The 17,589-nt window shown below is 43.4% G+C and overlaps 1 protein-coding gene across 1 annotated transcript; it reads right to left on the bottom strand.

The window, feature by feature from the left end:
* On the bottom strand, nucleotides 1-10,592 carry LOC311499707 (adenylate cyclase type 8). The gene is made up of 20 exons (XM_084560809.1): nucleotides 10,425-10,592; nucleotides 9,075-9,809; nucleotides 8,486-8,635; nucleotides 8,228-8,358; nucleotides 7,875-7,986; nucleotides 7,653-7,780; nucleotides 6,585-6,743; nucleotides 6,158-6,392; nucleotides 5,856-6,026; nucleotides 5,649-5,749; nucleotides 5,119-5,320; nucleotides 4,178-4,270; nucleotides 3,908-4,068; nucleotides 3,725-3,806; nucleotides 3,390-3,548; nucleotides 2,264-2,410; nucleotides 1,992-2,084; nucleotides 1,774-1,888; nucleotides 1,467-1,669; nucleotides 1-408 (listed from the first exon to the last, which is right to left on the bottom strand). The coding sequence occupies exons 1-20, from the start codon at nucleotides 10,578-10,580 to the stop codon at nucleotides 193-195; spliced, it is 3,549 nt and encodes a 1,182-aa protein (XP_084416935.1). The 5' UTR covers nucleotides 10,581-10,592; the 3' UTR covers nucleotides 1-192.
* Nucleotides 10,593-17,589: the final 6,997 nt, after the last annotated feature.

Raw genomic sequence — 17,589 nt, 5'->3', positions numbered from 1 at the left:
ATGAAAGCACTTTGAGAAAGCTGACTGTAGACTGGGAAGATGAGGTGGACAAACACATGACAGAACGTGAAAAGAAGGCTTTGGTATGATTGGATGCTTTAGCAGCTAGTCGAGTTATAGCAAATAATCAAACAAGAACATAAACACTGTAAACCAGTTGGAACAATATGGCAGCACTTGGTCCTCCTCCACTCAGCACTGCAGTTTGCGGGGAGTCAAACTGAACCCACCATTGGTCTCCCTCAACTTCTCCTTGTGTCTGGCCTGGACGAGACCGAAAACCACTCCCGCCAGTGTCATGCGTCCTTCTGTTCGCCCTCCCAGGCGGGCATCTGTTCCACCTTTGGCCCTCTTACTGCGCATGGTGCTGATGAAATAGGTACGGACTTTCCCCTGGAACTCGCTTACCTGCAGCGACAAAAGTGATCATAAATTGTGATCGTTCCTTCTCATATGTGGTTGCAGTCGATCAATAGCTACACAACTTTTCATGACACAATGACTACTTGTCTATCGTCTGGAGCTGCTTGTTTCTGATCTGCAAAGCTGCACGTTTCTGATCTGTGGAGCTGCTTGTTTTGGATATGTGGAGCTGCTTGTTTCTGATCTGTGGAGCTGCTTGTTTTGCATATGTGGAGTTGTTTGTTTCTGATATGTGGAGTTGCATGTATCTGATCTGTGGAGCAGCATGTTTGTGATCTGTGGAGCTGCTTGTTTCTGATATGTGGAGCTGCTTGTTTCTGCTCTGTGGAGCTGCTTGTTTGTGATCTGTGGAGCTGCTTGTTTGTGATCTGTGGAGCTGCATGTTTCTGATCTGTGGAGCTGCTTGTTTGTGATCTGTGGAGCTGCACTTTTGTGATCTGTGGAGCTGGATGTTTATAATCTGTGGTCCTTTCCCTACAGAGTCCAACGCTTACAGTTATCGGTTCCTACTTAACTGTTATGCATAATTTCCCCATCTGCTCATGACACTTGTATATTCATACATTATTTGTCCACAGCTTGGTTAGTTTTGCCTTTAAACATAACAAGGACTGTTAGTCTTAAGTCAGTACTTGCATAATATGGACAACATGTAAGCAAGCTTGTATGCCCTGTGTTAAACATGATGTTTTTTGCATATTGATGCCTTCTGAAGAAATAAATGAAAAATCTCGACATTTGTAAAAAAAATAAAAATAAAAATGTTACAACAGAATAATTGTGAGCTATGTGAAAGTCAGTAATACCTGCATCACAGTGTCATTTATTAGCACTTGTCCTGGGAATAAAATCCATAGTGTCTTCTCTGCCAACTCCTTCATAAAAGACCAATAATCTGATTCATGTTGCCGCTTATTAGTAACATCCATTCTGCAGGACTTTGGAAGGAACTGTGGTCTCCAAGATTTTTTTCAGTTTTATTATACTTCTGTAAGGACGGTTGCATCATAGCTACAGCACATGCAGAATCTTTCTGGACTCACCCCCTTGACAAATATTTCTCCTCGTAGATCCAGGACAAAGCCCCATTCTTTCAGGATCCTGCGGGTGGCCTCAGGTACCTGGATCCGTCCGCTCACACCTGTGCTGTCCATGCGGCTGGCCAGGTTCACTGTTGATCCCCAGATGTCATACTGAGGTTTGGTGGCACCGATCACCCCTGCTACAACCGGCCCATGGGCGATGCCTGAATGAGACAGTGAGTTGGTACAAGATGTTTGACATTCTTACAGAATTGTTTTATTACAGTAATAAAACTCTGCTGATATGTGTCGGAGGTCAGACACGTACCTACACGCAGCTCAAAGTTTTGGCTAGTGAGCCTATTAATCTCTTTCAAAGTCTCCTGCATTGCCAACGCAAACAAAACCAGCTCACTCAGGTGATTCCATTCATCCATTGAAGCCTGAAGATAGATTGAGAGTTTGATATAATTGTTACAGCAGGCACCAGTGTTGGAAGGGAAAATGTGCAGAACAATACAGAGCATGCAGAAGAAGATGTCCCACCTGTTTGTCTGGAGCTAAACCAGACGCTGCCATGTAGCAGCTCCCAATTGTCTTGATCTTCTCCACATAGTGAAAATACGACTCCTCCAACAACTTTGCACATAAAAGATAAATGAGGTTAAAAAAAAATTCTTATTCTATCTTAAGGCCGCTACGTTATGCAATCAGCAGCCGTCTTATTTTGTCAACAGTATGTGCTGGATTGTGAGCCTGTGTCTTATTTGTTCCTAGCAGATAAAGAGTTGCTCCAATATAAATAGTCCTTCAGTCACCTCGTCAAAGCCTGCAATGATCTCATTCAGCAGCCGGAGGCAATCCACTCCTTCATGCTTGATCTCCTTCTGCTCAAAGTACTCGTTGAACCCAGCGATAGAGGCAAACATAACACCCACGTCGTCATAGGACTGGGAGTAAAGCTCCTAAAATGAGAATTGTGATAATCACATTAGCCATGAAACGTCTGTGTTTGACTAACGTACGGACAGACTTACATGTGTGAGGTCTCCCAAAGGTAAGAAGTTCAAGTGTGTAGTCCAATAAATATAAATAAAAGTAATAACGTACGACACTTTCTCCTATATTTCACTCCTTTCTTCGTGGGAGTAGTACCATCCATATATCAAAGCACTTAAAGGGGAATTACTGTTTTTTACAACCTGGACCTTATTTCTGTCATAAAATATGATCATTTACTCACCCATATAACTTTTGTGTCATTTGTAGTCAATTGGGAGATACTTAGATCTGTGTATATCCATACAGTGGGAGTGATTGGGGCACCGAAACGCAGCCTCTAAATAACACATTATCTGCCGCAAAACTCATTCTTTTCACCAATGTTTTGTTATGATACGCTAGTGCTATTCCCCGTTGAGTCCGGAGTTACCTGTTATCATCATCTGGGGTCTGTAGGTCAATCTACAGATGATGATGTCTTCTGACCTGGATGATGTCATCTCTGAGCGCCGCACGCACTCGCGATGGTTGACTTGTTTACCTGTAATTTGCTACTGCTATGGTTCGTCCACAACCTCAGAATCGGAAAAATATTCAGCCGTGTTGCAAGAAACTAGCAGGTAACTCCGGACTCAACGGGGAATAGCGCTAGCATATCATAACACAATATTGGTGAAATGAACGAGTTTCGTGGCAGATAATGCATTATTTAGAGGCTGCGTTTCGGTGCCCCAGTCACTCCCACTATATGGATATACGCAGATCTAAATATCTCCCGACTGACTACAAATGACACCAAAGTTATATGGATGAGTAAACGATCATATTTTATGCCAGAAATGAGGTCCAGGTTGTAAAAAACAGTAGTTCCCCTTTAAAACCATATAATCCGACACACTGTGGAGCTGATAGTCAGGGGCGAGGTCAAAAGTTTTCAGTCACCTCATCATTCTTGCTCCGGTCCAAGAAATGTCGTGCTACATGCATCGGCAGGATGTTGTGCAGCAAACACTCGTTGTGTTCCCGCAACTCCCTCATGTCTTCCACCTCCTGTTGGGCTTGCAGACGCCACAGAAAATCCAGTCTGGCAGTAGCCTCCCACTGGAAATGGAAGGGTACACAGAGTGAGATACAGCATCATCTGCCTGCGACACACTCTTTGATCCATCCACTCAATTTGGCAATTTGTGTCTCAGTAATGAAGGCTAAAAATGTTGAGGACAGACAAAAAAAAACAGGTTGTTCAAGCAAACCGAACTAAAACTGGCTGTCAGTACCTGCCGTCCGTTGTAGAAGACAGCGACGATAAACATGACCATCAGAAGGATGGAAATTCCTTTTCTCCTGATATAGTGAACTCTGCAAGGAAGTATGTGGAGAAAGCTGGTTCTAATCAAGTCGGTCAAACCCCATAGTACAATAACAACCACACTCCTGGAGTTTGCCTCTTATACACCGACCTGTTCTGCATGTCATGGCGCGCGAGCGTGAGGAAGGCCACGTGGATGAGGTAGGAGTAGACGGCCACGGCCAGCAGCAGCACCGCCAGCTTCAGCAGAGAGTTCAGACGCAGGAACACGGCACAAGTCACCATGGCGATCACGCCACTCAACACAAAAATCTGAAGGGGACGGAAAAGGCAAAAGAAGACAGATCCGTTTAACACAAGGCTGGCGTTAGGATGAATAAAACAGGGAACCAAGAAAAATCTAAATTGAGGCTGTCCTCACTTCAGGGTAAGTGCAGACAGTGAGCGGACTGGAGCCTGTGTTGGTCTTGTCCATTATGTCGTCCTCTTCTGTGTTTGTGAGAATGCACCACACCTGCAAGCAGCACACAGCATACAAATATATATATATATATATATGTGACATATTTATTTACCTTTAACATTAAAGATCAGGTTTTGTGTATTATTGTTATTTTACATATCTAGACATTATTAAAATGTAGCATAACTGGAAACAAAGCAAAGACATCCTTTTTAATTAAGCTGAATGAAGCTTCGACTTAAGCGCTAATGGCTGTGGTGTCTGGTAACAGGATGTTGTTAGTGGGGGGGCCTTTGGGTCCTATGGGTTGAGGAGAGGGCCCTCTATGGATCATCCCACAGATACTTGATCAGTGTGGGATCTAGTGAATTTGGAGGCCTTCATGTTTTTTTGAGTTGTTCCTAAAGCGTTTTTCTGTGCATCCTGCTGGGGATGGCTGCTGCCATCAAGGAGTCTCCTTAATGCTATGGGGTGGGGGTGTCTGGTCTGGTCTAGGTGGGTGCTACAAGTAACAGCCACATGAATGAATTCCAGGTCCAAAAGTTTCCCAGCAGAACATTGTATTGCCACAAGATCATCAATGTTTTTCACTTCACCTGTCAGTGGTTTTAATGTTGTGGCTGATCAGTGTGAATTATAACTGCAAATTTCAGATTTTCTTTGTCTCTCGTCTTGTGTGCTATTTTTGTGACACTGTTTGCCTGACATCTAGTATGCAAGAACAGCAGGGAAGTGGAGCTTCTTTCTTTATGCATATGCATTTCATGGAGAATTATGCAAATCACTGCACATTCACATTCACGCAGTTTACAAGGTCACTTACATGTGATGTGGTGCACAAGAGGAAAGTCGTGGAGAAGGAGAGGATTCGAAACTTTTGTGTACGCTTAAACTCTCACCATGTCAGTAGAGGCCAAGCCGAAGTTGATGACGATAGCCGTTAGGGTGAGGAGGTTGCGGGCGCTGTTGTTTTCGTGAATCCAGCAGCAGAAGTACTGCAGCGATGCGGGGGTCCACTTGAACTCTTCAGCAAGGGCAACCAGCAGCAGTAGCATGTAGGCGAGCAGAAAGACGAAAATGTGCATGATCGTTGGGAAAAGTCTGCAGGTGAAGAGCAAGAAGAAGAAGGAGAAAAAGAAAGTGGGTCAGCTAAATGTAATGTGATGTGAAATGACTTAAATGGATGCTTCAACTAATCAGTGCTAGTAAACCTTCAGAGTACAGTGTATTCTTTATACGGCCTCCAGATGGCACCAAAGTAAAAACTATTAAAATCCTACACTGAAGGCTAAAAATCAGAAATGGTTCAGTGATAAACCTGGTAATATCAATGTGAAAACATAATTATAACATTTTCTCTTAGAGAGCACAAATGAAACAACATAAATATAAATGAATTGTGAGCTTTGATTGTACAGTGTGTCCCTACTTGGGGGCGGGGATGAGCGCCTGGGCAGCCATGAGAAAGAGAAGCATGATGAAGGAGCAGGCCAGGTTGGAGTTGAACATTTCATCTCTCATCTGGGAGAACTGGACCAAACAGCAGTGATCAGAAGATCAGAAGATCAGAAGAGATGTGATATTTCAGCTACTTGTTCCTGGATTCATAACTTCCACTTAATTTATACCTGCGTACCTTTTCCTCGATGTGTGTGTCCTTGAACACCAGCGTCAGTGGAGTGATGTGCTCCTTGTGCATGCGCTCGCTGCTTCGAACCTCAATGGCATGTTTGATGCGTTTGTTAATCTCTTTGGAGGTGGACTGCCAGATGTTGGGCAGTGAGCCGTTTGTAAAGGAGGCAAGGATCTAGAAGGGAAACAATGAATGATTGATCACATCGATGCGGGTGGACTTGTCCTTACTGCAGCCACTACAAGTTTTTAAGCCTAGGCTCAAAATCCAACGTCTTCCTTCTTGTTCTGCACCTCTGCACTTACACTATTCATGTCAATGAAGTTGCCCAAAGGCACCTCTGGGTTCCAGGTTCTAATAGTTTTCTGGATTTTTGGAACCACTCTGTGGTCGACGTTGTTCCTTTCCTCCTGAGGGCAGATGAGGAACGTGTCGATGTTGTGTCTTCGTAGGAACTCGTTCCTGTCCCGGCCGTGGCCTTCTTCTGTCTTGTAGGTGCCTTCCAGACAATCCAGAGTCGCCCTTGAGATGTGGATGCGTCTGGCAGAGGGAGAAAAACTACGAGTCATGTACCGAGAGAGATGTGTGCCCTGACTCCTGAGTCTTACGGAAATTCTTTTTTTAAATATGATTTATTTATTGAGTTTTCAAACGGAAATTCTTGAAACATTTTTGTCCAGTAACCACGGCAGAAGTTGAGTATGGTACTCTACTGTTGGAGACCACACTTACCCTGGTATGCCACCGGCTTCCAGCATGTTGGCGATGCCCACGTCCCAGGACCAGACATCAAACTGCCATTTCTGCAGGCCCAGCACTCCACAGAGGACAGAGCCGGAGTGGATCCCGATCCTCATGTCCATGTCGTAGTTCAGCTGTTTCCGTACACACCTGGTGTTTAGTAAAATAACTAAATTAGGCTAATATTATCTCCCTTTGAATATAACTGTGTTGGTGTCTAATGGGACAGATCATCAGCCATCATGTAAAACCTACAGTACACCAACTAGAGCTACTGCGTTGCAGTTTGAGGACTCTGGCAACTACTTCGGTTCCAGTTTGCATCTACGTGCATCCTGATTTAGATAATGTTTGGATTTAAGACTTTTAAGAAATATAAGAAACGCATCATTTGAGGTCACAATGACCTTAAAGGGGAACTACTGTTTTATACAACCTGGACCTTATTTCTAGCATAAAATACCATTGTTTACTCACCCATATAACTTTGGTGTCATTTGGAGTCATTTGGACGATATTTAGAGCTGCGCATATCCATATAGTGGGAGTGAATGGGGCACCGAAACGCAGCCTTTAAATAACGCATTATCTACCGTGAAACTCATTTATTTCACCAATAATGAACGAGTCTGCGAATAGATAACAGCTTACTCCGGACTCAACGGGGAATAGCACTAGCGTATTGTAACAAAATATTGGTGGTGGAGTTTTGCGGCAGATAATGCGTTTTTTAGAGGCTCCATTTCGGTGCCCCAGTCACTCCCACTATATGGATATAAGCGGATCTAAATATCGTCCAAATGACTACAAATGACACCAAAGTTATAAGGGTAAGTAAACGATCGTATTTTATGCCAGAAATAAGGTCTATGTTGTTCGGTCGGGGCTTTCCTGAGATAAAGCGTGCTCAACAATACGGTGAATATGCATACATCTACGTATTGACAACTCAACAACATGATGATTCTGATTACTACCTAAAGCAAGAGTATCTGTTAAAGCATTTAAGTTTACATCATTCCCGACTGCCTTTTCTGAGAATGGTAATTCAAGACTTACTGTATAGTCTTGATCATAGCCAGGCCCATCTCAACGCAATAACGGGCATGGGCAGGCTGTGGTTTAGGGACCCCTGACACACAATAGTAACAGTCTCCCAGTATCTTTATCCGCAAGCAGTGGTGTTCCTGTTATGGGACAAGAGGAGTGCTGTAAGAAGGGAGGTTACGTCAAAAATACCTTACTTATGTGACATTATCCATAATGTGCAAGGGTTCTCACGTCTGCCAGACGGTCAAAGCGCCCAAAGAGTTCGTTGAGAGTTCGAACCAGATCCTGGGCTGACAGGTTCATGGACAACAGAGTGAAGCCCTTTATGTCTGCGAAAAGGATGCTAGAGAAAAGAGAGGAAGAAAAAGAACAGGGTGTGAAATAAAATATTTAATGAACACACAAGCACAAGGTTAACTATAAAGCTAAGCATTTGTCGCTTGAAAGAGGGGACACCTATGAGAAAGATGGCTGGTGTCCTGTAATATAATAAATCTGAGGGGTGGGTGGTGGTTTAGCTGCATGGAAACATAATGGCTACAAACATAAGCCTTGCACATACTAATATATATGTGTGTGTGTACCTGACGTCTTTGTACTGGTGGATATAGATCTTGTGAAACTCCTGAGGGTTGAGTTCATCCTCCAAAGCGCTCATGTCGGCAATCATCTCCAAGGCAACAAAGCGAGGCAGGATCGACAGCACCAGGCGCTCCTGAGAGGCAATGTAATAAAGTGACTGTCAAGGAATCAATGTCCAGGCTTTACGCAGCAAAATTCGAGAAAAAAAAAAGTTTGTACACAAGCTCCACGCCACAAGACGTTGGCGGCTTTCGCAATACCTGTCTCTGGTTCTCTTGCTCTAGCTTGAGGCGACCCTCGATACAGCGTCGCGTCTCCAGGAAAACCTGTCGCTGTGCGTGGTCTGTCAGGTAGTGGATGAACAAGCCAGCTGTGTTCATGCCCAGGTAGAGCAGGCCTTTGGCAAACACCTGCGTGCATCCAAAGAGTTTGAGTTGTGCATTTATTGGCTTTATTTTTAACACAGAGCATCTGGGGCAAACTAGAGGGACATCAGATAGAAATCAGAGACATTTCACACGCATGGTTAAAGTTTAGTCAATATCTGGTTGTAGCAGAGAGAACAGGCAAATTTTAAAGGTCCTATATTATATAACGGTTAAACAGGTTAATGAAAGTCCGGAGAGGACTTGTTTCAAGTTTTAACTTAAACTACAGCACAGGTAGTTCCTTGTTACGTGCCCGTTAAGCCTTGATTTTAGCTCTGTTCCAAAGAGGCTCTTTAAGTACACCTGCAGCTTTAAAAGCAAATGGGCCACTGCTGCTCATGCCCCTTTCATGATAATATTATGGTAATTGAAATAGTAAGATAAAGCACAAGACTCAAGGCAATCTGGCTGATTTTCTCACCTTTCTCAAAAGTATAGCATCATGGTAGCAGAGCACAATCTCCACAAGAAAGTGCAGCATGGAGGTGAGGGAGCCGGCGCAAATGGCCCACAGCAGCGGTAACGGCAGCAGTGTGTATGTCGCAAACAGAGAGAACAAAACGTACCACGACGGGTCTTTTTCCAGTCCATACACCAGCCCCCCCAGCACCTGTGCGGTCTGTGACAGCCAGCTGGCGAGGCCGGCGTACTGAAGCCACCGCGGGGACATGGACTCTTTGCAGGTCAACACTGCGACACACAGCGCTATAGCGAGCACCATGAAAATGCTAGTCAGGCAGCCCCGCAGAGTGTCCGTGACAGCGTCCTGGGCCAATCCCAGGTACAGGACCAGCACATGCAGCTTGGCCACCGCGTCTATCACGTTGGTAATGGCTAGAGAGTTCCGTCTTTGGTGGCAAGAGTGTTGCTGGTAGAGTTTCTCCAGGTCGCGGGACTTGAAGGTGTGCCTGAGCGTGGGCACGTAGATGCCATGAACTGTGCGACCCCAGTGCACGAAGAAATCGGCATCGCTGGAGTAGTCGTTGCTAGAACCCCCGGTCGTGCCGGTCGAACAGCGGGTCGGATAGGGCTGGACTCTAAATGTGGAAGAGCGGCGTTTGGTGGTCCCGCGTGAGGCCTTGCTGCGGATTTGCCTGTTGATCTCCTCCATGTAGGCATCTGTCACAAAGATTTTGCGCGCTGGTTCCACACCCACCTGCCGAAACAGATAATCATGATAACAGTACTCATTCTTTCCTTTAATCAGTGACCAGTAGCTCGTCATGGTTTAACGTTTTTATGGTGAAAAAAACACATTTCTCTCATTTAGAAATAATGTGGTACACATCCCAGCCAGCATGTCCATGGGGGGCCCATAAGGGTTAAGTTTGTGCTGCTGATAAGGGTCCCAGTTGAGTTTGTCCGCAGTTTCCACGGTGGCCTCGCCTGTGTTTGCCCATATGGGTTCCAAGTTGGTTCTGACTGGGTTTCAGGTGGGGCACAATTACATGGGCTCCCCAAATACGGGGCCCTTAACAATTGCCCTGTTTATGTCCCTGCCCACTTACATCCCTTATGGGGCTCATACAGCCAGCCCACATGGGCTTCACATGTGGGGTCCATGTAACTGAAACCACATGCAAAATTTGCCCAGTTCAAGCCCATGCACACTCAGTACCCACATGAACGTATTAAACCCTTGCGGGGCCCCATGCTGGCTGGGATCTTAATAAGTAATAAGCAGTATGTGGTAAAATGCAGAATATGTACAAACCAGCAGAAGATAAACTATAGAAACCATCCGGATGCAACAAAACCAAAAATCAATCACCTGAGCGCTAAGTTCCTGTTGGATAATTATGTGTTTTACTGCATTCTGCCACAGCATCTTTTTCCGCCGCAGCCCGGGGGACAGGGTGGCTGTGATACAAGGCGGCTCACGCAGCTCCATCGGGGAGACCTGCGTCGTCTCAGCAAAGGTCACCATGGTGGTGATGACCTCAGCTGACCTCAGCTGCTGGTCTCAGATCAGGGGAAGGGTGTACCCTGGAACAAGAGGTGGAAGGTTAGAGAATAGGGAAAAGGACCTGATTCAGTGTTTTAGATTGAAAATATCAGACTGAAAATTCAAACTTTTATTTAATACATGAGTTAATTTCAAGCAGAACACACCGTTTTTGCCAAGATCCTGAATTCAGATGGTTGCTTTTATCAGAGAATGTTGTTCTTTTACTGAGGTGTCACGCACAAAAAAGTTTTGTAATGATACTACTTGATCTCAGGGATATATTTAATACTATAGATAACAGTGTTTTTATTGAGAGGCTTGTGCAGTAGGTAGGTTATCTCAAAAACAACTTTATCTGCCGACTTTCTTGGTTACTGTCCAAAATTTTTCCTCTGTCTCTGTCTTGTGGTGTTCCCCAAGGTTCTGTCCTGGGCCCACTGGTGATTGCACTGTATCTGCTTCCTCTCTGACATATAATTAGTTTGAAAGGGATCTTTTACTATTCTTATGCAGATTATTATTATATTCCATTAAACATTTAATTCCTCAACTCAACAAATACTGGATCCAAGATTATTTTCTATAACTAAACAATGAATTTTTTATTTTTTTCCCTGACCTTGCATTGCGCTGAAGATAAATGGGACATTTTGGCTTATTTTCTTCTTCACTTAGACCTACCCTCCATGACCTAAGCATCATTTTGGGCTAAGATTTGAGTCTTGACTAGCATGTTAATTGCTAAATTTGCATTTGTTTCTACCGCTGACCAACATTGCTAAACTCAGGCCGCCTGTGTGCACGGTTGAGACTGAGATAGCCACATGTTTATTTTGTCATGCCTTGACAACTGCAGTTCTCTTATTATCCATTGCCATTCTCCTTGCTCTGTCTTTAAAAGTACTTTGTGATATCTTCTCTGGAAAGGTACTATGTAAATCATGCTCAGTTACTTTGGGTCCTGGGCACATTTTGTCATTCATTCATACATTCTATAGCCCCAGTGATTAATTGAAAATTATTTCTGAGTTAATATATAACATCTAAGCGTAGATTTTGGCAAATGCTTTGAAATTTTAATGACCACGCTAGGGTTAATGGCTTCTACCAGTGCTAGTGGAATAGCACAACATGTTAGCACAACGATGTTAGCTGTACTAACCTTTAAGTGAACTCTGATGATCGTTTCCTTTGAGTATAACACATTCTATTCTAAAGCCACTGTCTCATCGTTGATTATTTTTGCTTCCTTTGTCAACACTTCATGTGACAGATTTATTTGCAGCTCCTTTTATCATATACAAAATGGACAACATAGGACATCTAACATATTTTTTTAAATGTAATTTTGTTTTTAGTTAAAATCCCTCTTCTATTCTGATCCGTGTCGACAGAGTTGGTTATGCTGCACACAGTCAGCATGCTGGGAAAAGCCAGCTTGCAGGCTCCACGTGTTTGCCTGAAAAAAGGCAGCTTTCCAAACGAATTATCTGGTGGCCAGATTTAGACCTGAGCTGGTTAATGCTCGGAGTTAAACTCCTCCGGGTCCCTCTGGCTCTAGATGCTGCTGTCTCAACCACTCACAGTGATTCTCACCAGGATCACGGTATCCACACACAGCACAGACTGGATATTATAAAACACTTCATATTAAAAACGATGCCTTTTTAATTTAAGTTCAAAAAAATATTCAGTGTGAGTGAATGGTACATTATGGCAGCACCTTTACACGTATTAGAGTTTCTCTCCTGTGACAGGATGTCTTTGTCATTTCTCTGTGTCCGCCAGTCTTTACTCTCAAGAAAATAATTGTGTCATCTTTGAATTTTGGGTCCAGCATGTTCCCACTCTTCATCTATTCTGACTTTAACAAAAAAAAAAAGAAGAAGCACAAAACGTACCTGTATTATTTCACATATCGTGTATCCACTCCTCATGTCCAGCTTTTGCCACAGGATATATGCAGCCCGATGGTCATAATCCACTTTTGCAGATTCCATCGCACGGGAATCTTACACAGATCTGAAAACTAATCCATCAAAGGGGAAAATCGAAGTCGGCACCTCAGAGATATATACATCCAGAGATATATACATCCAAGCAAGATGTGTGGAGGAGCTGTTTTCGGCGGGATAGTAGGTCACCTCCTGGACTGTTTTGAAAAGTCAACAACTTCCACAAAGCAGAGCTGCAGGAGTGAAGGGTGCAAAGAGGATTAATTAGTCAGCAGCCACTCTCCCTGGCCTGAAAATCGGGGGTCACTGACACCGAGGTGACGCCAACATGAATGCGATGCTCACGTGCTTTGGCCAAGACAATCAGATCTTTTCAAAGCAGTTCTGACACTTCAATCAAATACCATTAGGATGGGTGCTTATTCACGTTTCTCTTGCAGACTCTCTTTTCAATTTCCTGTCCTCTCATTTCTATGCCATTATAGCATAATAATACTACTACTACTACAGAGGTAGTAGCCTCTTCTTTGCTTTTGTGCCTCCGGTTACTTCAGCATGTGTTTGTGCAATTAGGGACACCGGGGTGACATGTTCCTGTGCTGTGCACAGTTAAAACATTGCCTAAAAAGCCTAAAAAAAAATAATAAACCGGGCTGGGTGAGAAAGCAAAGGAGCTGACTCATCGCCCACCTGGCAACAGAACCCTGAGGTGATTCAACAGCAAACAGACGCCGACAACACAGCCTTTACTAAGCATTTAAATTCTAGCGTTTATGCGTTGGCGTAACAGACCATTACACATCTAACTAACCAACATTTTGAATAACAGATTCCTTGATGACAGAGCAATGCATTTCTGTATATTTCATAAAACCTTAAAATGTTCTTACCTAGAAATTCTACACTTTTCTCACAACCTTGCCTATACCTTCGCAAAGACTGCTACCTTGAGTGATTTTGCGCAGGATATTTGGGGATAATGAATCTCATTCAGACTTATCCTGCTGTATGTTGCCTTTTAACAGTGAAAACAGCTAGTACATTTTTTAATTAACTTTTAATTATTGGCAACTCTTCTATGTTGATACAGGACCTTTGTTGCATCCTAATGTAGTTTTAACTCCATGTCGATCTAGTGAAGTTGTTCTTCAGTAGATAAGGTTTTCAGAGTAACCCACTACAATAATGAATGTACCTGCTGTCAACTCAAAATACAAATTTCACTGTGTGTATTAACAAGGCACAGATACAAGAGAAGGATTTAGTGCTTTGGAGAGACTGAGACAAAGATTTAAATGTTACCAAGAGCAACAAACATAAGAGTATTTATGTCTTCATGGTGCCTGTGGTCTCCATGGTCCTAAGCTGGTTAAAGTTTTTGAGACTTGCTTAGCTAATTGTGTCCAGATAACACGCAAAGCCACCTAAGACTGATCTAATGAGTTCCCATCTGTCCTACCGTCACCGCGTAGCTCAGACCTTTCTTACTGATTACCGTGCGCCTAAAAATAGCCACCCGGCCTATAAGGCAATTAGCTCTAATAGAAACGCCACCACATCAGCACTGTTCTCTGGTCTTTGGCAAGCAACGCACTTTTGGATGTGTTTGATGGGATGCGACTAGAAACAACGAGGGAGGAGGTGTGAATCAATTTGGATTATTTTGGAACAGCGCAGCCATGTTATTCCTTATTAGCTAATGCCTGTGACGGTAATTTTTATTTAGTGACTCTGGATTAACTGTGGGCTTGTGTCCACCTGAGGGAGGAGTTAGTCTGCTATGGGCAAGTGCTAAAGGCTGTCCACTCATCGGCTGATTTTCATAGGCACTGAATCCAAACTAGCAGGAGAACTGACCCTTTGGCCAACATGATTACCAAACACCTCACCTCATGCTGGAGTCAGAGATCTATTCATGTCTGTTTGTGTGCATCACATAAGCACCGTATAAGCGCATGTGTGAGATGTGAGACTGCAGTTGGATGGTGCAAGCCTTTTTTTTTTTTTTTTTGGCAGTCACACAAAGCTATTTTAACTGAAGCCGTTAGTAAACAGGTCAGTTAGGGTGAGAGTGGAATGGAGCTAAAAGCAGAGAGCTTTATTAAGATACTCATGATGTCATGGTGCGTTCATGCAAAACACTTTTTGGTTTTTGGTTAATGTTAAATTTAAATGAAAAACAAAACAAGATTAATACATTTTCACCAACATCTTCAAACTGAAGATAAAGTTACCGCAAAATACCTTAGGTTTAGGCTATGTTAAACTTAAAAGATATATATATATCAGCCTCTCGCAGGGGCCTATGTTGGGCCCCTACATGCTGACTTCAAGTCCTTTTTCTCCCACAGGAAATAGATGGTGAAAAAGCTTTCTTATCACAAATGCAAATGTGTTTCATTTTCAATTTGAGGCGCTCTGTATGTCTAGCAAGAAATGTTAACAGCAATCGGAGACTCTGGAGTGGGGACAAACAGACCTTTGAGCCCATAGGCCTGTCTGCAGGAGGCCATCTTGATGTTCTGCTCTCGTACAACAATACAAAATGAAGTATCCTAATAGCAGTCGCATGCGCATTTATCTAAATCCCCTGTGTTATTGAATTTTGAATAGGAGGCCACAAAATATTGCCACATAACAAACGGGTGGGTGAGTGTAAAGGAAACTCTGGGAAGTCCATGTTTGATAAATGTGCTGTCAAAGATCAGGAATTAATGTTAAATGCATAGACAGAAATCTCTTGAGCCCGTATGGCTCAGAGAATAGTTTCCTTCTGACTCACTGCTTCCACCAACTGGTAGATAAGATTACCTCATCCTCATCTACAGCACTTCATCATCTACAGCAGGGGTTCCCAAACTTTTCCATGCCAAGGCCCCCCAAACAGCATTAGCTTCTGGCCGAGGACCCCCTTTGCAAGCCTACAGACAGTGCTACAAAATATGTAAAGATACATCAATTTTTATTGTGTTTTTTCTTACTTTTATTTACTATTCAATAACTATTACATTTGTTTAGCATAAGTGCTGCCTCATATTTTCTGATTTTAGTCGGCCATAGGTTTCGTAGGTTTTTTTGTAGCAGTGTCCTCCACAGCAGGGCTGTTGGTCTGTTCCTTCGGTCTCTTTCTTGTCAAAAACCTGTCCATTTTGTGCTAGCTACACGCTAGCTTGAGGGGCAAAGCATCTTGATAAATGGCACAAACCGATGAGCATGGCAAATAACATTTCTACATATCGAAATTATTATATTATATTATATTATTTTATATTTTATTATATTATGAAAATGATTTAAAAAATAATTTGATTATATTTTACAATAATGATTAAAAATAATTAGATTCTATTTTTTTATTTTTTTATCATCTTCCCTCCAATTATCTGAGGCCATCCTAGCGCCCTCTGGCGGCCCCCCAGGGGGCCGCGGCCCCCACTTTGAAAAGAATACAAGTATTTCTTTAAAACATGAAAACAGTGACACCATAATAATAAATTTGCTTGTTGTTGTTGTTTCAAATATCATTTTCATTCATTCTTGCACTGATGAGTAAATCAGATCAGAGCTTCAGGCTCTGCAAAATATGTATAATTAACCCTTAATTGTCCCACAACGGGGAAATTATGTTCCTACTGTTTGACCCATCCATTTGTTCACACAATAGTGTATACAGGTGGAGCAGTGGGCTGCAGCCTCTAAGGACCGTGCCCGGGGAGCAGTTTGGGGGTTAGATGTTTGCTTGGGGCACCTCAGCCATGGACACGGCGGGAGGGTGAACCTGGGACCCCTCAGTCCCAAGCTGCACCTCCAACCACAACTCCACAGCCCCCTAACTATAACTGATATGTATGTAATTGCAAACTTATGTGGTATTAAGTAAATTCACACATGAGTGGGGAAGCATGTGTTCCAGTGGAGATCTAGACACTTTAACGTAGCGGTGATGAGATCCAAGCACTGTATGACATTTCAGACGCTTTGGAAACTGCATTATCAATCTAGAAACTGAAGGCCATTGCATATTAATTTGTAAGCAACGGCTTGTCGGCTTTTATAACCACCTTGCTGCTTTTCTACTTCAGCAACATTACCAATTAGGCTTAATGTGGGAAATACACATTTACCAGTAGCATTGATCATGCTACTGGTAAGTGGTAATGATGGGGAACTTTGTGGACTGGTGTCAGCGAAACCACCTTCTCATCAACGCGGGGAAAACCAAGGAGATGGTTGTGGATTTTCATAGACGCCGTTCTGCCCTCCCCTCACCAGTGAACATCCAGGGAATGGACATTGAGCAAATGGACTCTTATAAGCACCTGGGTGTTCACCTCAACACCAAACTGGACTGGTCTCACCACACGGACGCACTCTACAGGAAGGGACAGAGCAGGCTCTACCTTCTGAGGAGGTCTTTTGGAGTGAAAGGGGCACTCCCGAAGACCTTCTTTGACTCTGTAGCGGCATCAGCCACTCTTGTACGGAGTCGTCTGCTGGAGCAGTGGCATCACAGAGAGGGAGAGGAAGAAGCTGGAAAAGATCATCGGGAAGTCCAGCTCTGTCCTGGGCTGCACCTTCGACTCAGGGAGGGAGGTGGGTGACAGGAGAGCAATGGCTAAACTGTCCTCCATGCTGGACAATGAGTCCCACCCCCTGCATGGTGACCTGACGGGACTGAGGAGCAGCTTCAGTGACAGACTGCTTCACCCTCGATGTGTGAAGGAAAAATACAGAAGGTCTTTCCTTCCTGCTGCTGTTAGGCTCCACAGCGAGCACTCCTAATATGTGCAATATTATTACACACCTTATGGTGTAATAACACCAGTCTGCGCAATATGTCTATCTCTGTCATTTCTGCATGCTGTTGCAAACTGCAATTTCCCCATTGTGGGACAATAAAGGTTTTCTTATTCCTGTTTTTGCATTAATTGTTGTGATATTTATTATGAAGTGGTTCTACTTATTTTTTATTTGTCATTTAGGTAATCTTTAATCCCTCCATTAAAGAAATGAAAGGGCAGATCCGGTGGGAC

The sequence above is a fragment of the Chelon labrosus genome, assembly GCF_963514085.1.
Source record: "Chelon labrosus genome assembly, chromosome: 14".
NCBI classification, from domain to species: Eukaryota; Metazoa; Chordata; class Actinopteri; order Mugiliformes; family Mugilidae; genus Chelon; species Chelon labrosus.
The sequence above is the reverse complement of the archived record's forward strand: the minus strand, read 5'-3'. Positions and strand labels throughout refer to the sequence as shown.